Source organism: Bombina bombina, chromosome 1 (genome assembly GCF_027579735.1).
Source record: "Bombina bombina isolate aBomBom1 chromosome 1, aBomBom1.pri, whole genome shotgun sequence".
NCBI classification, from domain to species: Eukaryota; Metazoa; Chordata; class Amphibia; order Anura; family Bombinatoridae; genus Bombina; species Bombina bombina.
Window position 1 is genome coordinate 544,075,825 of NC_069499.1, and position 22,750 is coordinate 544,098,574.

General features: G+C 36.4%; 1 protein-coding gene across 6 annotated transcripts in view; it reads right to left on the reverse strand.

Moving 5' to 3' along the window:
* NBEAL1 (neurobeachin like 1) overlaps nt 1-22,750 on the reverse strand; it is a 759,124-nt gene that overhangs the window by 316,984 nt on the left and 419,390 nt on the right. For all 6 annotated transcript variants that reach the window (XM_053698681.1, XM_053698678.1, XM_053698680.1 and 3 more), the window contains 2 exons: nt 13,461-13,549; nt 11,603-12,190 (listed from right to left, as the gene is read on the reverse strand). In XM_053698681.1, coding sequence (XP_053554656.1) covers nt 11,603-12,190; nt 13,461-13,549 — 677 coding nt within the window. The remainder of the gene's footprint in view (nt 1-11,602; nt 12,191-13,460; nt 13,550-22,750) is intronic.

The window sequence follows — 22,750 nt, forward strand, 5'->3', positions numbered from 1 at the left end:
TCCTCCACTGATCCCATATCTCTAAGTAGTGTAATAACATCGCCTGAATCTCTTAGATAGCTTTCCATATGTTGCACCACATACACCGCCAGCAGTTGGAGGAGAGAATCTGTAGCCGCCACTATCGGTCGTCTTGGTGGTTCTGTAAGATGTTTATGGACTTTAGGTAGTGTATAGAAGACTGGCACTTTCGGGTAATCCATTATCAGGTAATCCAGTGTCTGCCTGTCTATCCATCCCATATCAAATGCCTTAGTCAGTAGACTATCGATCCGATTCTTGAATTGTATAGTATAGTCGGGTTACCTGGCAATATCCGGTAAATGTCAATCTTACTCAGTTGTTGGAGTATCTCCTTCTGATAAAACTCATAATCCATTATCACAACTGCACCTCCCTTATCGGCTCTTCTTATGGCTATGGATTCATCTTTAGTAAGACTCTTCAGTGCCTCCCTCTCTCGCCTCGTGAGGTAGTCAAGAAAAGGAACTGACATTGAATTCTTGGATTTAAAGATTTTCAAAGAGAACCACACTTTACAAACTACTTTGTTTAAAAAACCCACAGACAGGAACTTGTTACTTGATGCCTCAAGCTGCCATCCACCGGCACTCAAGAAAGCACTCCCCAAGTCGCAATTTATGCGCGTAAAAAGAAACACACGAGAAGATAAGGCTAAAGTACAACTGAGAGAGATGCAACAAAATTTCATTGAACGCGGCTACAAAAAAAAAGCTCTAAATGAGCAGATGGAATTGGTTCGTACATATGATAATGGAAAGAAAGAAGAAAAGAACCTAGAGAGAAGGCTAACCTTTACTACCACATATACAGTCGATAAAAATGAATTCAACGGTATTATGAGAAGGAATTGGTATATTCTTCAAAGAGATGAGACACTCCCCTTTAAAAATATGGCAACCCCACGTATAGGTTACAAGAAAGGGAAATCCCTTAAGGACAGTTTACAGATGACAGACCCTACACACTGCTATTCTAAAAACTGGCTCAATAGGCAGCCATTGAAACCAGGGTGTTATAAGTGCAGTGGCTGCACTATCTGTAATGGGACGTCTACAGGCAAATACTTCAACCACCCTAGATATAATAAGAAATATTTTCTTAAGCACAGGGTAACATGCACGACTCCGTATATTGTCTACCTCTTATACTGTCCGTGCAGCCTATGTGGAATAACTGTATACAACTATGTTGGTAAGACCTGTGACAACCTGAGGACAAGGATGGCCAACCACAGGAGCGCCATAAGACAGGCTATAAAGAATGGCGAGTCGAATCAACCAGCGGCCAGACACTTTTATGAGCAAAGGCATAATGTGTCGGATTTACGCTATACGATTATAGATCACATACCAGAGATGAAAAGAGGAGGGGATAGGAATAGGCTGCTTCTACAAAGGGAGACGAGATGGACTTATGAGTTGGAAACTATTTCTCCCGAAGGATTGAATACTAAACTTGAGTGGCATAGTTTCCTTTGAATATATAATACCAGTTTTCTGCTATGACTATAGCTCTCAGCAGTTTTTTGTTTGTTTTGTTTGTTATGTGATTTTATTTTCTCTCATTTTCATTCATTTTTGTGTATATTTATTTTTGTTGCTTTTGTTCTCTTTTTGTCCTTTTTATATTTTTTGCTTTTCTTTCTTTTTTTCCTTTCTCTTTGTTTTCTTTTCTTCTTTTTATGCTTTAAGTTTGTTTATTTTATGCTGGTTGCTGTGTGGTAGCATTGGCGGTCTATCACTTTAAGTAAGATTTAAATGCCTGTTTATGTTGATGACTAGGCTGGAGGCAATAATGATGTATAATGTCTGTATTCTATAGAAGGTCAAGTGGCAGTTTGGATTTAATATGAGCGGTTAGATTGCGCTGTAATGTAGGTATAACAGGTCATGACGCTTCAGAATATTGAGGCATTATTTTGTAATAGTCTAATGAGCATGGATTATTTCAGTTAAGTTTGCTATAGTCCTGATAAGGTATTGCTAATATACAATAGGAAATGATATGATGATTTAGCAGGTCGTATAATTGACAATGCTAGTTATGTGTCAGATAATTTTGTCAGTAATACTGTTTTTAATACACGGTTGTTAAATATGTTTATTTACTAGTGGCTGCTAGGATACGGGCGCAGCATGATGATGCGTGTCCCAAGCTGAGCCACACCTGCACAGGGTGATTGGGAAAAAGGGTATTTAAGGAGCTGTTATGGTGTTGAGTCTGGTTGTGTGTTTGAAAACGGGGGGTAACACCCCGAAACGTTACGCTATGTTAAAGGAATAAAGGATCCCTTTGTCAAATCCGATGAGTGCCTTCCTCTTATTGGACTTATTGAAATTGTTTCTGATGTGCACCCCGGTACTGCTAGGATTCCGTGAGTGCTAGGCCATACTATAGAAGCGATATATTTTATATATATATATATATATATATATATATATATATATATAACCGGTCACTGAAAATAAGACAAAAAGTCCACTTATATTTGGTTTAGACAGTATAAAAATGGAAAGAATAGGATGCGTTTTATCCTGCTAACATGTAATCCAATGACAAAGACTGTGGTTTAATACTGTGTTTCGGAAGTTCATAAGTTTGTGGTGATACGTGCGCACTTCACATATGCTGTTACTTAGCTTAATATTCTGGGTTGTTTCCACACTCAGACATCTGCTTCCTATATGCACTCTATGAGCTTTGCTTGACCCTCTCACATTTCCACGGATCCTGACTTGTGTATGTGTGTGTACTCGCTGTCGTAGATTGAAAGTAGCGCTGCTGTTGGTACACTCATGCTGATTGGCTACTGACACGCCTCGTGTTTACACGTACCAATACGATGCACTCTTCCTCACATAGGGATATCCGATCCCAGAAATAGTCACTTTTCTCTGCGCAGAGATAGTTTAGAGCTTGGATAATCCACTCGTATCAGTGGCTTAGAAGATATTTCAAATCCTTATTTACCATCAACGCGTTTTGCCGTTTCCACAGCTTTTTCAAGATAGTTTATCATGGTTCACATGGCTTATTAAATACACTCCTCTCCTCTCTAATTGGTGGCTTCCAATGCTTCCGTTTTGGTATATTCAAAATGTAAATGACGTTTGCGTACTAGCAACAATAATCATAAAGATATTTAATACGATTTGTATGTTAAAAAAAAAGTTATACTTCCACTATGTGCACAAGCCTTACAGCTATAGCATGGGAAAAAACATAATTTATGTAAGAACTTACCTGATAAATTCATTTCTTTCATATTAGCAAGAGTCCATGCGCTAGTGACGTATGGGATATACATTCCTACCAGGAGGGGCAAAGTTTCCCAAACCTTAAAATGCCTATAAATACACCCCTCACCACACCCACAATTCAGTTTAACGAATAGCCAAGAAGTGGGGTGATAAGAAAGGAGCGAAAGCATCAAAAAATAAGGAATTGGAATAATTGTGCTATATACAAAAAAATCATAACCACCACAAAAAAGGGTGGGCCTCATGGACTCTTGCTAATATGAAAGAAATGAATTTATCAGGTAAGTTCTTACATAAATTATGTTTTCTTTCATGTAATTAGCAAGAGTCCATGAGCTAGTGACGTATGGGATAGCAGATACCCAAGATGTGGAACTTCCACGCAAGAGTCCCTAGAGAGGGAGGGATAAAATAATGACAGCCAATTCCGCTGAAAAATTAATCCACTACCCAAATCAAAAAAGTTTCAATTTTTATAATGAAAAAAACTGAAATTATAAGCAGAAGAATCAAACTAACAGCTGCCTGAAGTACCATTCTACCAAAACTGCTTCTAAAGAAGAGAAAACATCAAAATGGTAGAACATAGTAAAAGTATGCAAAGAAGACCAAGTCATTGCTTTGCAAATCTGATCAACACAAGCTTCATTCTTAAAAAGCCCAGGAAGTAGAAACTTACCTAGTAGAGTGAGCCGTAATCCTCCGAGGCGGGAATCCACCCGACTCCAAATAAGCATGATGAATCAAAAGTTTAAGCAAGATGCCAAATAAATGGCAGAAGCTTTTTGACCTTCCTAAAACCAGAAAAGATAACAAATAGACTAGAAGTCTATCTGAAATCTGAATAGCTTCAACATAGAAAAAAACTCTTACCATATCCAAAGAAAGTAAGAATCTCATCAAAGAAGTCTTAGGAAAACAATAATTCCTCCCTAATGTTGTTAGAATTTACAACTTTAGGTAAGAATTGAAAAGAGGACAACAAAAAACACCTTATCCTGATGAAAAAATCAGAAAAAATAGATTCACAAGAAAGAACAGATAATTCAAAAACTGTTCTAACTGAAGAGATGTCCAAAAAGAACAATACTTTCCATGAAAGTAATTAATGTCCAGAACAAGCATATGCTCAAATAGAAGAGCCTGAAAAGCCTTCAAAACCAAATTAAGACTCCAAGGAGGAGAAATTGGCTTAATGACAGGTTTGATACGAATCAAAACCTGAACAAAATGATGAATATCAGGAAGTAACACTGCCTTATCCTGATAAAAAATCAGAAAAGGATATTCACAAAAAAGAGCAGATAACTCAAAAACTCTTCTAGCAGAAGAAATAACCAAAAGGAACAATACTTTTCCAAGAAAGTAATTTAATGTTCAGAGAATGCATAGTTTCAAACAGAGGAGCCTGTAACGCCCTCAGCACCAAATTGAGACTCCAAAGAGGAGAGATTGAATTATGACAGGCTTGATACGGACCAAAGCCTGTACAAAACAATGAATATCAGAATGATTAGCAATCTTTCTGTGAAAAAAGAACAGAAAGAGTAGAGATTTGTCCTATCAAAGAACTGAAGACAAAACCTTATCCAAACCAACCTGAAAAAATAATAAAATTCTATTAATTTTAAAAGAATGCCAAGAAAAGTAGGTCTTCCAGACTCAATAATAAATCTTTCTAGAGACAGATTTACGAGCCTGAAACATAGTATTAATCAATGAGTCAGAGAAACCTCTATGACTAAAAATCAAGCGTTCAATCTCCATCCCTTCAAATTTAATGATTTGAGATCCTGATGGAAAAAATGGGCCTTGAGAAAGAAGGTCTGGTTGAAACGGAAGTGTCCAAGGTTGGCAACTGGCCATCCGAATGAGATCCGCATACCAAAACCTGAGAGTCCATGCTGGAGCCACCAGCAGAACAAACAAATACTCCATAAGAATTTTGGAAATCACTTTGGAGGAAGAACTAGAGGCGGAAAGAAATAGGCAAAAAAATAATTCCAAAGAAATGTCAATGCATACACTACTTCCGCCTGAGGATCCCCGGACCTGAATAGGCCCCTGGGAAGTTCTTTATTCAGATGAGATGCCAACAGATCTATTTCTAGAAATGCTCACATCTGAAAAATTGAAAAACACATCTGGGTATGAGAGACCATTCTCCCGGATGTAAAGCTTGATTAACAGAGATAATCCGTTTCCCAAATATCTATACCTGGGAAAAAAAACATAGAATTTAGATAGGAGCTGAATTTAGCCCAAGCTAATATCCGAGACACTTCTGTCACAGCCTAAGGACTGATAGTCCCACCCTGATGATAGACATACACCATAGTTGTGATATTGTCTGAAAAACAATAAACGTCTCTTCTTCAAAAAGAAACTAACTGAAAAACTCTGAGAATGCACGGAGTTCTAAAATATCAAATGGTAATCTCGCTTCCTGAGATTTCCAAACCCCTTGTGCTGACAGAGATCCTCAGACAGCCTCCCAACCAAAAAGACTCACATCTGTAGAGATCATGGTCCAGGTTGAAAGAAACTAAGAGACCTGTAGAACTAAATGATGGTGATCTTAACCACCAAATCAAGAGAGATAAATATTAGGATTCGAAGATTTAAAATGTGAAATCCTAGAATCCCTGCACCATAATTCAGCATAAAAAACTGGAAAGGTTCTTTCTATTGAAAATGAGCAAAGGGAATTGAATCCAATGCTGTGGCCATAAGACCTAAAACTTCTATGCATATATAGCAACTGAAGGAAATAATAGAGACTAAAGGTACCGACAGACGGAACCCAATAAAATTGTCCCTTGTCTGATAGAGACAAAGACAGTGACACAAACTATCTGGAAACCTAAAAAAAGGTGACCCTTGTGTGAGGAATCGAGAGCTTTTGAAAAAAAGATCCTCTCACTATGTCCTGGAAGAACAAAGTGAATCATATGAGATTCCGCATCTTCAGAAAATAATCTGAATGAAAACAGAAAAATGAAAATATGCATTTATTGTATCTAATGAAAACAAATAATGCTATCACTGACCAAAAAAAGGCAGAATAGTTTGAATAAAACTCCAAAACCCAGTTCCTAAAAATGGAACTGGAAGAAATACCCCAGAAGATTCCAGATCTGAGCAGCGCTTGAACCCCACGTGTGATCAGCCATGCTTCAACAGTACCCAAATATATAGGACCGAAACACACTTAAAGAAAGTGTTAGCCTTAATGGAATAGCTGGAATATAATAGAGAAAAAAGACTTCTCACCGACGGTTTATTCTGAACTTATTCTGTACCCAAATCAAAGAAATATGGATCGAATAGAACCAAATAAATTTCAAAAAAGTCTTAACCTGCCCCTTACCAGCCGAGCTGGAATACGGCACGTACATCGCAATTTTAGGGAGCTGATTTTGAACTGAAAAATTTCCAATTAAAAACATGTTACTTGGGAAAGAATTCAGGAATTCGTTCCTTAATAAGAACAACCAAACTAATATAAGCTTAAAGTTTTAGTCTTAGAACTCAATCTTGAAGCCCAGAGTAACAGTTAAGAATTGGATCCAATTATAAAACAAACAATTGGTTATCTTAGAACAAAAGAAATATGGATTTTTAGAAATCACAAAATTCTTCTAGCTAAAACAGCTAAAGACATAGATTAAACCTCATTTGCGAAAATATTCAATAAAATGAAGACACAAATGAAATTATTAGCATGATAGTCCAGTTAAAGGACCAGTCAATACACTGGACTTGCATAATCAATAAATGCAAAACAACAAGACAAATGCAACAGCACCTAGTCTAGTAAATTTTGTCCCTTTAACAATGCTAAAATAAATCATAATCTGATACTTGATCTTAAAGTAAACAGAAAAAATGAAGCAATTGCAACATCATCCAAATAAATCACAGGTCCAATAAAAGTACCTGAAACTAAATAATTTTCCATAAATAAGATACAACCATCTAAAGGAAAATAAATACTATTTTGCTATAGAAATAATAGCATAATTAGTAGGAGTAGAGATAGCCCCAATAAATTGGAGAACCCTTCAAATTGAATTTAATTGCCGGCAAAGAATATAGTTTAAAACCTTTGAAGAAGGAATAAAAGAAAATTCTCAGCCTATTCCATTCCCTAGTATGAGGAACTGGAAAAAAAACCTCTGAAAACACAGAAGAATAAATAAGCAGAAATAAAATGTTAGCTAGTCTTGAAAAAGAACTAGTTACCTTAATATCAAAAATAATCAACACCTTTTCAACAAAGAACAAATGTACTTTAATAAAAAAATAAAAAAGTAGATTTGTTAGTGTCAATATCTGATGAAGAAAATTCTGAATGAGAAAAAAACATCATCAGAGAAGGATAAATTAGTATGTTGTTGGTCATTTGAAACTTCAATAATTAAAAAAGAAGTTTGAAAAAGACCTAAAATTTTTATTAGAAGGCACGAAGTCAGACAAAGCCTTTAAAATAGAATAAAAAAAATATTCTTATAAATCTTCTAAGTATTTCTTGTACATAAGATGTAAAAAGAATAGCAATATATAAAGCATAAATACTAATGGATTCTGCATATAAAAGTTTAACATGAAACTTATAACAAACCATAGCTAAAGATAAACATTCATAACATTGAAAATAAATTAACTTAGCTTTGGTAGGACTGAACTCAGTCAACGGAATCCCTTAGTACGTTTTGAAACAGGAACAGTGAAATCTTGCAATATGTAATAGAAAAAAACAAAATTTAAAGCAAAATTATCAAATTCCTTAAATGACAGTTTCAGGAATGGGAAAGAATGCAAAATAATAAGCTTCTAAAAACCAGAAGCAATAAAAAAGTGAGGTTTAAATAATGTGAGGAAAAAAGTGGAACAAAAAAGATGCCCACATTTTTTGGCGCCAAATAAGACACCCACATTATTGGCGCCAAATACAACGCCCATATATTTGGCGCCAAATATGACGCCACATCCTCTGACGCCGAAACCGACGCCCACATTTTTTGGCGCACAAAAATGTCTGAATACGCATGCGTCAAAAAATTACATTAACAGAATACAACTTCCGGTATCAACTACGGCGTCGGAAATGACAAATTTTTGCGCCAAAAAACTCAGCGCCAAAAATGACGCAATAAAAAGAAACATTTTCTGCCCCCGCGAGCCTAACAGCACGCAGGAAAAAATGGTCAATTGAAAATTTTCAAGGTAAAGAAAAAATAATTTGAAATGCATTATCCCAAATAATGAAACTGACAGTCTGAATTTTAAAGGAATACTGATTATCCTGAATCAAGGCAAATATAAGTTTATAGACATATATTTAGAACTTTACATATAAAGTGCCCAACCATAGCTTAGAGTGTCACAAAAAAATAAGATTTACTTACCCCAGGACACTCATCTACATATAGTAGATAGCCAAACCAGTACTGAAACGAGAATCAGTAGAGGTAATGGTATATAATTATATCGTCGATCTGAAAAGGGAGGTAGGAGAAGAAATCTCTACGACCGATAACAGAGAACCTATGAAAAAGATCCCCTAGAGGAAGACCATTGAATTCAAATAGGCAATACTCTCTTCACATCCCTCTGACATTCACTGCACTCTGAGAGGAAAACCGGGCTTCAGCCTGCTGCGAAGCGCATATCAACGCAGAAATCTAGCACAAACTTACTTCACCACCTCCACGGGAGGCAAAGTTTGTAAAACTGAATTGTGGGTGTGGTGAGGGGTGTATTTATAGGCATTTTAAGGTTTGGGAAACTTTGCCCCTCCTGGTAGGAATGTATATCCCATACGTCACTAGCTCATGGACTCTTGCTAATTACATGAAAGAAACACTCCGTTTATTCCCATACAAATCTAAATCTTTAAGTGATTTATCTTTGTTATTTTTAAATTCACTTGGGGCTAGCAGTTTTTTCATGTTTTTTGCCTTCCTGTACATTACTGTGGTTTTTTTGTAATGGTATTTCCCAAAATGGGATTAGATCTAATTAGGTGCCAATGTTTATGTAAAACTTTCTCTAATTCTCTGTGATGACAATTAAAATTAGTTATAAAAGGGACCTTTACCATGTTATGGTATTGGGTCATTAATTTTGATTTTTCTCGAATCAGGATTTATTTTCTATTTGTACATCTGACTTCTACAATTGTGGATTCCAATTTGTCTGAATCATACCCTCTTTCTAAAAAAAGCTCTTCCATTATTTTTATTTTTGTATTATAATCTGTTAATTTAGAGCAATTTCTCCTAATCCATAAGCATTGTCCCTTGAGTATATTTGCAATCCAGCGGTTTAAATGACAACTATTTGTGTGCACATAATTATTTGCATCTACCTTCTTGAAGTGGTTTTTGGTATTCCTAAATCTAGGAAGGTGATGCTATCTTTACTTAAAGTATAAGTGAATTTCAAACCCATCTCAATTTGATTCATATCTTCAAAAAAGTTGATAAGACTATCCTCTCCTCCCTTCCAAACCAGAATAATATCATCGATGTATCTCTTAAAAAGTATGAGGTTTGCGCTTGAGCCATGTTTCTGGATGAATTCTGACTCCCATAGATTTGCATAGCTGGGCGCAAACCTCGTACCCATTGCTGTACCTCTAGTCTGTTAATATAATAAGCCATTGAAAGAGGAAACATTATTTGTTAGAATGAATTTGATGCTATCCAAAATAAAATCATTCTGTTTTTTCTGTAATGAAGTTTCACCTGTAAGGAACCACTTAACCGCTTCTATTCCCTTATGGTGTTCTATACTTATATAAAGTGAGCAAAAGTTATCATTCCATTCAATTCCTTCTAATATTTTAATTACTTCTGTTGAGTCCTTCAAATAAGAGGGTAACGTTTGCACATATTTCTGTAACTGTAAGTCTATCTTTTCTGACAGATTCGAACTCACTGAATTTATCCCCGAAATAATGGGTCTTCCTGGGGGATTTTGAATGTTTTTATGTACTTTGGGTAGAAAGTAAAAAATGTCCATCTTGTGAAATTTTGGATATATGTAGTTGAATTCTTTTTTATCTGCTGGATGTTTCATAACGTGTATTTTCAATATTTATTTCCTCACAAATTGGATGTCATGTATATGTGTCTCAAATTTGTTAATTTTAGCAATGGGGGCAAAAGATAATCCTAATTTGAGTACTTTTAATTCTTCTGGTGTTAAAATTCTTTTACTATAATTGAATATACCACTCGTCTAGTTCCATATTTTTCTGCTCTTGCATTTGTTTGCCTATTCCTCTTGTTCCTCTGGCCCTATTTTTCTTATCCTTGGTGGTCTCCTCTGATCTAATTGAATGCCCTCCTCTAAAAAATCCCCTGAAATGCTTGGCCTAGGGTTTTCTGTCTGGCTTGGATTTTCCTCTTTTCCTGCCTCCATCATATTGCCTAGTGGTTTAAACCTATTCCTCAGTGGAATTGTCCATTCGTAGTTCTTATTTATTAAATGCCATGTGTCTGGACTTATGTATTGACTTTTCACTGTCTAAACCAGATATAAGTGGACTTTTTGTCTTATTTTCAGTGACTGGTCACGTATATATATATATATATATATATATATATATATATATATATATATATATATATATATATGCTTTTAATGAAATTTTAGGCTTATGTTTATGCTTATGTTGTATTTTAAAAATACCTATCAGGTGGATGTACCTTTTTAAAATACTTATATTTTAACCAGGATACTATCAGTGATAGACATTATTTGGAATTATCCATATCGAATAGATATTATCTGTGATAGATATTATTTGAAATAATCCATTTGTCCCCCCCATTGCTTCCCAGCGCTTTATTACTACTCTCTTGTATGCTTTCTGTAGCATGAAAGTGTGAGCGGGCCTTGTAATAGAGCAAGAGGGTTTTGTTAAGCGCAACTCTTTCCATTTTTTGTAACGGAATATGGACATGTCTAATGAATAATAGTCAGATGCTAGCACAATGAAATAAAAATTAGGCTGGCTAAGAAAAAAAATGGACAATACATTTCCCAATCTTTTTTCTAAACAAGTTTCTACCCATGCAGGAACATTACATCATCAAATTCCAATCTTAGAATTGTATTATCTTTATCAATTTACTACTCATTTAAACTTGTATTATATGGGATATCCTTCAACAACTAAAGTGTGTATGTATATATATATATATATATATATATATATATAAACCATAGTAATATCATACTATCATTCAATGCTGTACCCTAACATTTACAAAACCTGGTAAGTTCTTACATAAAGGGTCCCTTACCTCTCTGTTTTCCAAGCTGATACTGAGTGAGAGGTCATCCCTGAAGACTAAGTCATTTGAGCTGATTGATTCCTTATCTGACTGATTCATTGCAAAAGACTTTGAAACCTCTACAGGTGATGGCGTACTGTTCGGGCTACCAGATGTATGATTCCCATTATCACCTAATTCAAAAGGTGCCAGATCCAAAGTTAGATGTGAATGGTCCCTGGGGCACACCTCATCTGGGTCCTCTACTCTTAGCTGAGCTAAACTAAAGGAACCCTCATCTTCATCTAGTAACGTGCATGTGGACTGAATACTTGAGTTCAAGGATGTGCTTTCCTCTGCACACCAACTGGTGCTAGCATTATCTGCTGCGATTAAATCAGGTTTTCCATCGGCTGGCCACTCTGATAAGTTCCTCCTTTGCTCTTCATTTATTGAACTCTTGTCTTCTTCCTTAACATTTTCTTCATAATGCTCCCTAAAACTGTTCTTGGATGCTGAGCTTTCTTTCAAGAAGTACCTCGCCAAGGTCTCCTGCCAGCCTGTTTGTTGGGTAATCTGATGTGCCGCATCAGGTTTGACCTGTAAAAGTTGTAGGATCTGGAAAAGAAACAACAAGCTGAAATTACAATTACAAAACCACTTACATACCACATCCCTGCAAATCTACAGGTCAAGTAAAAAATATGCTAATTAAAATTAAAAATAAATCCTGATCATGATGCAGTGATTTCCAATAGAAATCCTGTTTAAAAAGACAAAAGGTACCAATTACAAAAATGTGAGTTTGAATTAAAAAAACATTTTACAGAAGAGGATTGCTATAATGCATTTAAGTGTTTAAGGGAGATATACTATTCAATCATTAGATACCACAAAGAAATTACAATAGGTATATACACCCTTTTAATGGAGTAGTGTGCAGACCCTTTAAGATAGCATATTCAAACACAAACAAGAAAGAAAAGGTAGGAACTCAATCAGTTACCAGCCTAGGTGAAAATTCGCCACCATAGTGATCCTTGAGGATCTATGCTTGTTAATATAAAGGCTCCAAAAGCTCCCAATATTACATAGAGTATTTAATAAAAACAATATCAATCAAGTGCATACATACATAATGACCACTCAGCAACACCTCCACCAGAGGGTAGCTTCGCTTCACAGGCAAAATAAATTGGGCTACCTTAGTGATCCGTGAGGCTCTATGTTGTAATTAACATGAAGTATCGTGGTGGTTTAACAATATTTATTGATCAATAATCAATCTTGTGTGTAGTAACTGATTGCGTTCCTCTTGTTTGTGTTTGAATATTGCTATAATGCCATTCTCTTAAAGGAACATAAAATCTAAAATTGTTCTTTATTCAGATAGAGCATACAATTTGAAACAACTTTTCAATTTACTTCTATTATCTAATAAGTATCCTTTGTTGGAAAGCATGCCGGGGTAGCCCTAGAGCAACAATACACAACAATACACTAGCTGCTGATTGGTGGCTGCACATATATGCCCATTGTTTTTGGTTCACCAGATGTGTTCTGCTAATTGTGTTCTGCTAATTCCCAGTAGTGCAGTGCTGTGCCTTCAGCAAATGATACCAAGGGAATGAAGCAATTTTGATCATAAAAGAAAATTATTTTTAAAACTGCATGTTCTTTCTGAATCATGAACAAACAAATTGGGTTTTAGGCCCTTTAAATTAATTTGGTTAAAAGAATGTTGTTTAGCTTACTGTTTAGTTAATACAAACTAATAAAGTTTAAAATATGCCCTTTTTGAATATTAAATAATACATATTTAACTGTAATTATGAAATAACTAACGTAAAATTCATATTAAAATGGAAAAAAAATAATTGAAACTCACCTTCCTGCAGATGGCAGTTCTAACTGTAATGTCTGCTCTGTGGGACAAATGCACAACTGCCAGTAGGTCCTTATAATTTATAACTGGGTCTGTTTTTTGGCAAGACAAAAACACAATGTAATATGGCATAAAAGTGGAATCAAATCACATTTAATTAATTACCTATAACTAATATAATAAGATTTTGCAATGATAGACTTTATATAAATCTTATTGGTTGGAAAGGCATGATTTGTGTAAAGGTTCAGATCTTTGTGCTGAACCTTGCTAATTAACACTGAATTTCCTTATCCACTTGAGAAGGACTGAAGCATGCAGACGACAGTATGGTAAAGCATGTTAGAAACAGGTACACAAGTAAAGATGTTCTAAAAGAAACTTATTATAATTCACTTATTAAATTAATTCTAATTTTGGGTATAGTGTGTCCAATAGTAATACACTTTAGTAACTCACAAAAGAATACTAATAATTAATTAATTCTAATATATTTCCCACAAATTATAAGTAGGCTTTACGTTGGCATTTTTACAAGGCGTTAGATGAAAGGGTGGCCTTTTCCTTTTGTGAAGCAATGATGCCAAAGCTTGATGGGCAATATGACTCATTAGCCACGAGACACTATTTCATTGCATTGATATAAAGTGTATCTAACGATAGTTTGAAAATGTATATATGATATGAGAAGAACAACAGAAAAAAGGATAGCTGATCTGATGAGCTCCCTGCCCCAAACTCATAAAACAAGAAAAGAAAAAAAAAAGGATAAAAGTGCTTTGTTGGAAATCTTCAAATCTTCATCAACGAGAAATCAGGCACTTGCACTATGTTAATATTAAAATATATTTATTTGCATACCTACTCCTCACAAATTACTGGGTTTCATAACTTTTTTGTGTTACTATGTTACTGACTATAATGTGAATGGAAACAGTGTTATTGAGGAAGGGGCGTTTTTTTTATATCATATTTGAAATGGTCTCACGATCAATGTTCCCTCTCAGGTGCGCGGCCACCCTTCTGGTGTAGCGCAGGCAGAATATCAGGCCGCGCAGCAACGGAGGGATGATATTGCCAGGGGCATTTTTAGATGCATGCAAGGCTCCAATCCATCAGGGACGGTTGTGTTGCACTAACAGCACCATCTCAGTCACTTGATTGATCTAACTGCAGTCTCAGGTATTTCCTCTCTGTTCTGCTCAGTGTGCTCACAGTCCTTTCTGATGTGTTTAATGCAGGGCTGTGAGCAGAAGCAGAGAGAGAAAAATGCCTGACAGCTTAAAAGTGCATTAGCTCAGTGCTGGTAGCAGCACTGTATACAGGAACACAGAAGCAGGCTAGATGAGTGACAGATTGCTGGGTCCAACGTGCAGTGCGTGCGGCGATTGGCAAATTATTTCTACATTTTTGGGCTCTCAGTGGTAGTTTCAGCAAGGGGACTGTACTTCTTCCCTGCCTGCTTTCTCCATGGTACGTCTTTCATTACTGGGTCACTGAAAGAAGACCAATTTGTAATCTTTAAACAAACCAAAAACACTTTTTGTTTTTTTTAAAGTTCTAAGTTTAAAGTTTACAAATTGGTCTTCCAATCGATAGAGGTTCTTTATACTAAGGACGCTGTGTTTTTATGGAGCAAAGTGTACACTTTTATAGTGATCACATTTCTGTATATTTCCTGCTCGTGTGATACCTCATAGTGATTGAGGTTGTAGTGTGTAAGTAGCACTCTGCTCTAAAATAAAAGTGCTTTTTTCCCCAAACGGGGTTATGCTATGTCTTTTTTATGTTTTCCTGCATGCCCTGTATAAACGGACGAGTGAAAGGAGACCCGTTTTAAAATCCTCCCAAGGATAATCCAGTGTCTGTGTTCAGACTGAGAGCCCAGATTTGGTGAACAGGTGCAATCCTCGAACGGCTACGAATCTGACGGGTGACACACTTACCTCATAAGATTGAGGGACCGAGATGTAAGTAGAACTAACAGCCCGTTTAGGATATTACTAAGTCACTAAGAACCTTATACTGCACCGTTGGTTGGACTAAGAAATAGGATTTGTGCCTATTATATTTTCATTGGACTTGAAATTTTATTCTATATTCATACTTTGTTTCATATACATTTTTTTATATACAAGTTACCCATGTCTCTGCTGATAATGTTTGTATAATTCTATTACTTTTATGTTGCAAAATTTAATTGCATTTTATTGTATTTTATTTATGAATTATTATTTATTTTTTTAGAATGCACTGATTTATTTTAGAATGCACCGATAGATTTGTTTTGATTGATGTACTCTTTTTTTAAAGAATCTAGTGTTGTGAGAATTCTACACATATACTCCGGAATTAGAATAAGAATAACACTTATCTTATATCCAGTATACACCTTTTAGCAGCTTTAGAGCTGTACAGTTTGCATTACTCTTTCTTGATCATATATATATATATATATATATATATATATATATATATATATATATATATATATATATATATATATATATATATATATATATATAGGCAGAGGATAGCGCACTCCCACTCGCCAAAGTCCCAAGACCAGGGTGTATAAACAATCAAATAGAGCAATATAGATGTGCACTCTCTGGATTTAAAACAATGCCCCGAAACGTCACAACATAATAAAGAGTGCTGTGTTTTAAATCCAGAGAGTGCATATCTATATTGCTCTCTCTCTCTCTATATATATAACATAATTTATGTAAGAACTTAACTGATAAATTCATTTCTTTCATATTAGCAAGAGTCCATGAGCTAGTGACGCATGGGATATACATTCCTACCAGGAGGGGCAAAGTTTCCCAAACCTCAAAATGCCTATAAATACACCCCTCACCACACCCACAATTCAGTTTAACGAATAGCCAAGAAGTGGGGTGATAAGAAAGGAGCAAAAGCATCAAAAATAAGGAATTTGAATAATTGTGCTTTATACAAAAAAATCATAACCACCACAAAAAGGGTGGGCCTCATGGACTCTTGCTAATATGAAAGAAATGAATTTATCAGTTAAGTTCTTACATAAATTATGTTTTCTTTCATGTAATTAGCAAGAGTCCATGAGCTAGTGACGTATGGGATAGCAGATACCCAAGATGTGGAACTTCCACGCAAGAGTCACTAGAGAGGGAAAGATAAAATAAAGACAGCCAATTCCGCTGAAAAATTAATCCACTACCCAAATCAAAAGTTTCAATTTTATAATGAAAAAAACTGAAATTATAAGCAGAAGAATCAAACTGAAACAGCTGCCTGAAGTACTATTCTACCAAAAACTGCTTCTGAAGAAGAGAAAACATCAAAATGGTAGAATTTAGTAAAAGTATGCAAAGAAGACCAAGTCATTGCTTTGCAAATCTGATCAACAGAAGCTTCATTCTTAAAAGTCCAGGAAGTAGAAACTGACCTAGAAGAATGAGCCGTAATCTACTGAGGCGGGGATTAACCCGACTCCAAATAAGCATGATGAATCAAAAGCTTTAACCAAGATGCCAAAGAAATGATAGAAGCCTTCTGACCTTTCCTAAAACCAGAAAAGATAACAAATAGACTAGAAGTCTGTCTGAAATCTGAATAGCTTCAACATAATATTTCAAAACTCTTACCACATCCAAAGAATGTAAGAATCTTACCAAAGAATTCTCAGGATTAGGACACAAGGAAGGGACAATAATTCCTCTACTAATGTTGTTAGAATTCACAACTTTAAGTAAAAATTGAAACGAGGACAGTAAAAACCACCTTATCCTGATGAAAAATCAGAAAAAGGAGATTTCACAAGAAAGAACAGATAATTTAAAAACTATTCTAGCTGAAGAGATGTCTAAAAAGAACAATACTTTCCATGAAAGTAATTAATGTCCAAAGAAAGCATATGCTCAAACAGAAGATTCTGCTCTTGAAAAAGCCCGGGCGTACTCCGGGGGAAACGCGTTGAGCTATACTGGTCAAGTCTGCTGTCAGAGAAGGTGCCCTGCTGCTGTAGACTGAATTCGGGAGGAGAACATCCCCTGTCAGAACTATCGGCTAGCTGTGGTGATCTGGATTGGCGGACTGAGACCCCATATGTTCACAACATAATTTGTGAAATGTCTGATTGCACTTACTGTTTGTAAGTAGTACTTGTATTGTACTGTTTTATCTGTTAATAAAACTGCCTTGAATCGTGTCCTTTTGCGCTACTCTCTTCTACTCAGATCGACTGACTACTTTTCTACTTCCGGTGTGGGGAGAAACACACAGGGACAGAGAGAGGCGGCAGTTGGACTGTTTGGGAGCGTATGAAACAACACTTGGAATTCATTTTATGCGCCTACACTTGTATGTGTCTTTCCCTCCAGATAACCAGGAGGCAACAGAGCAGTAAGACTGTTTTGTTTTTACTTATTTAAATTAGCGCTGCTTACAACATCTGCCAATACCATTTGCTCAAACAGAAGAGCCTGTAAAGCCTTCAGAACCAAATTAAGACTCCAAGGAGGAGAAATTGGCTTAATGACAGGCTTGATACGAACCAAAGCCTGAACAAAACAATGAATATCAGAAAGATTTAGCAATTCTTACTGTGAAACAGCACAGAAAAAGCAGAGATTTGTCCTTTCAAGGAACATGCAGACAAAACCTTATGAAGAAACTATAAAATCCTAGGAATTCTAAAAGAATGCCAAGAGAATTCATAAGAAGAGCATCATGAGATGTAAATCTTCCAAACTCGATAATAAATCCTACTAGACACAGATTTACGAGCCTGCAACATAGTATTAATTACTGAGTCAGAGAAACTTCTATGACTAAGTACTAAGCGTTAAATTTTCAAACCATCAAATTAATAATTTGAATTCCTGATGAAAAAAACGAATGTTAAGATATAAGGTCTGGCCTTAATGGAAGTAACCAAGATTGGCAACTGGACATCCGAACAAGAACCATATACCAAAACCTGTGTGGCCATGCTGGAGCCACTAGCCACACCAAAGATTGCTCTCTGATGATTTTGAAAATCACTTTTAAAAGAAGAACCAGAGATGAAAAAATATAGGCAGATTGATAATTCCAAGGAAGTGTCAATGCATACACTACTTCCGCCTGAGGATTCCCGGACCTGAATAGGCCCCTGGGAAGTTCCTTGTTTAGATGAGATGCCATCAGATCTATTTCTGGAAGCCCTCACATCTGAAAAATTGAAAAACATATCTGGGTAAAGAGACCATTCTCCCGGATGTAAAGCTTGATTAACAGAGATAATCCGCTTCCCAATTGTCTATACCTGGGAAAAAGACCATAGAAATTAGATAGGAGCTGGATTTATCCCAAGCAAATATCCGAGATACTTCTGTCACAGCCTAAGGACTGATAGTCCCACCCTGATGATTGACATACGCCACAGTTGTGACATTATCTGTCTGAAAAAATAATAAACGTCTCTTCTTCAAAAAGAAACCAAACTGAAGAACTCTGAGAATGCACAGAGTTCCAAAATATCAAATGGTAATCTCGCCTCCTGAGATTTCCAAACCCCTTGTGCTGACAGAGATCCTCAGACAGCCTCCCAACCTAAAAGACTCGCATATGTAGAGATCATGGTCCAGGTTGAAAGAACCGAAGAGACCAGTAGAACTAAATGATGGTGATCTTAACCAGTGTTCCCTCTAAGAATAGTTTTGTGTGCAGCCCAGCAGTGAAACAGTTAACAGGAGAACCATACATTGCCATCGGCATTGTGCAGTGTTTGCTAATTGCAGGGTGTGGTTACCTAATTAACTGTTTCACTGCTGGGTCGCACACAAAACTGGCCTTAGAGGGAACACTGATCTTAACCACCGAATCAAAGATAGTTAAACATTAGGATTCAAAGATATAAAAAGTGATATCCTAGAATCCCTGCACCATTATTCAGCATAAAAAACTGGAAAGGTTTCCTATGAAATGAGCAAAGGGAATCGAATCCAATGCTGCAGCCATGAAACCAAAAAACTTCCATGCATATATAGCAACTTGAAGGAAATAATAAAGACTGAAGGTTCCGGAAAAAACAGAACCCAATAAACTTGTCACTTGTCTGTTAGAGACAAAAACATTGAAACAATCTATCTGGAAACCTAAAAAAGGTGATCCTTGTGTGAGGAATCAAGGAGCTTTTGATAAAAAGATCCTCTAACCATGTCTTGAAGAAACAACAAAGTTGAATCGTATGAGATTCCGCAGAACGAAAAGACTGAGCCAGTACCACGATACCGTCCAAATAAGGAACACTGAGAACCTTGAAAAGATTCTTAGAGCTGTCGCTAGACCAGAAGGAAAAGCAACAAACTGATAATGCTTGTCAAAAAAAGAGAATCTCAGAAAATAAAAATAATCTGAAAAAAAAACAGAAAATGAAGATATGCATCTATTGTATCTATTGTAAACAAATAATGCCATCACTGACCAAAAAGGCAGAATAGACCATATAAACACCATTCTAAAAGATGGTACACTTATATGACAATTCAAAAAGATTTTCTATCTTTGGAACAATGAATAGTCTTGAATAAAACCGTAAAACCCAGTTCCTAAAATGAAACTAGAATAAATACCCCAGAAAACTCCAGGTCTGAGCAGCGCTTGAGCCCCAACGGGTGACCAGCCGCACTTCACCAGTACCCAAAACATATAGGTCTGAAAAACACTTCAGGAAAGTGTTAGTCTTACTGGAATAGCTGGAATATGATAGAGAAAAAAAAGACTTCTCACAGACGGTTTTACTCTGAATCCTATTCTGTACCCAAAGACTAAGAAGTTTGGACCGAATAGAACCAAACAAATTTCAAAAAAGTCTTAACCTGCCCCTTACCAGTCAAGCTGGAATAAGAACCGCACCTACATGCAAATTTGGGGAGTTGACTTTGAACTTTAAAAAGGCTTAATTGAATGAAGAAAAAAACTTCCAATTATAAACATGTTACTTGGGGAAGGATTCAGGATTCCGTTCCTTAGTAAGAACAGAAAACTAATATAAGCTTAAAGTTTTAGTCTTAGAACTCAATCTTGAAGCCCAGAGTAACAGTTAAAGAATTGAATCCAATTATGAACCAAATAATTGATTATCTTGGAAAAAAAGAAATATGGATTTTAAAAATCAAATTAGCATTCCAAGATTGAAATCATAAAGTTCTTCTAGCTAAAATAGCTAAAGACATAGATTAAACCTCATTTGCGAAAATATTTAATAAAATGACAACACAAATGAAATTATTAGCATGTTAATCAAGTTAAAGGACCAGTCAACACACTGGACTTGCACAATCAACAAATGCAAGATAACAAGACAATGCAATAGCACTTAGTCTAAACTTCAAATGAGTAGTGGATTTTGTCCTTTTAACAATGCTAAACAAATCATAATCCGATACTTGATCTTAAAGTATCCAACCAGAAAGATGAAGCAATTGCAACATCAGCCAAATAAATTACAGGTCTAAGAAAAGTACCTGAAAATAATTTTCCTTAAATAAGATACAACCATCTGAAGGAAAAAAAACATAATTTATGCTTACCTGATAAATTCCTTTCTTCTGTTGTGTGATCAGTCCACGGGTCATCATTACTTCTGGGATATAACTCCTCCCCAACAGGAAATGCAAGAGGATTCACCCAGCAGAGCTGCATATAGCTCCTCCCCTCTACGTCAGTCCCAGTCATTCGACCAAGAATCAACGAGAAAGGAGTAACCAAGGGTGAAGTGGTGACTGGAGTATAATTTAAAAGATATTTACCTGCCTTAAAACAGGGCGGGCCGTGGACTGATCACACAACAGAAGAAAGGAATTTATCAGGTAAGCATAAATTATGTTTTCTTCTGTTATGTGTGATCAGTCCACGGGTCATCATTACTTCTGGGATACCAATACCAAAGCAAAAGTACACGGATGACGGGAGGGATAGGCAGGCTCATTATACAGAAGGAACCACTGCCTGAAGAACCTTTCTCCCAAAAATAGCCTCCGAAGAAGCAAAAGTGTCAAATTTGTAAAATTTGGAAAAAGTATGAAGCGAAGACCAAGTTGCAGCCTTGCAAATCTGTTCAACAGAGGCCTCATTCTTAAAGGCCCAAGTGGAAGCCACAGCTCTAGTGGAGTGAGCTGTAATTCTTTCAGGAGGCTGCTGTCCAGCAGTCTCATAGGCTAAACGTATTATGCTACGAAGCCAAAAAGAGAGAGAGGTAGCAGAAGCTTTTTGACCTCTCCTCTGTCCAGAATAAACGACAAACAGGGAAGAAGTTTGGCGAAAATCTTTAGTTGCCTGCAAGTAGAACTTGAGGGCACGGACTACATCCAGATTGTGTAGAAGACGTTCCTTCTTTGAAGAAGGATTTGGACACAAGGATGGAACAACAATCTCTTGATTGATATTCCTGTTAGTGACTACCTTAGGTAAGAACCCAGGTTTAGTACGCAGAACTACCTTGTCTGAGTGAAAAATCAGATAAGGAGAATCACAATGTAAGGCTGATAACTCAGAGACTCTTCGAGCCGAGGAAATAGCCATTAAAAACAGAACTTTCCAAGATAACAATTTTATATCAATGGAATGAAGGGGTTCAAACGGAACCCCCTGTAAAACGTTAAGAACTAAGTTTAAACTCCATGGCGGAGCAACAGCTTTAAACACAGGCTTGATCCTAGCTAAAGCCTGACAAAAGGCCTGGACGTCTGGATTTTCTGACAGACGCCTGTGTAACAAGATGGACAGAGCTGAAATCTGTCCCTTTAATGAACTAGCTGATAAACCCTTTTCTAAACCTTCTTGTAGAAAGGACAATATCCTAGCGATCCTAACCTTACTCCAGGAGTAACCTTTGGATTCGCACCAGTATAGGTATTTACGCCATATTTTATGGTAAATCCTTCTGGTAACAGGCTTCCTAGCCTGTATCAGGGTATCAATAACCGACTCAGAAAAACCACGTTTTGATAAAATCAAGCGTTCAATTTCCAAGCAGTCAGCTTCAGAGAAGTTAGATTTTGATGTTTGAATGGACCCTGTATCAGAAGGTCCTGTCTTAGAGGTAGAGACCAAGGCGGACAGGATGACATGTCCACTAGATCTGCATACCAAGTCCTGCGTGGCCATGCAGGCGCTATTAGAATCACTGATGCTCTCTCCTGTTTGATTTTGGCAATCAATCGAGGAAGCAGCGGGAAGGGTGGAAACACATAAGCCATCCCGAAGTTCCAAGGTGCTGTCAAAGCATCTATCAGAACCGCTCCCGGATCCCTGGATCTGGA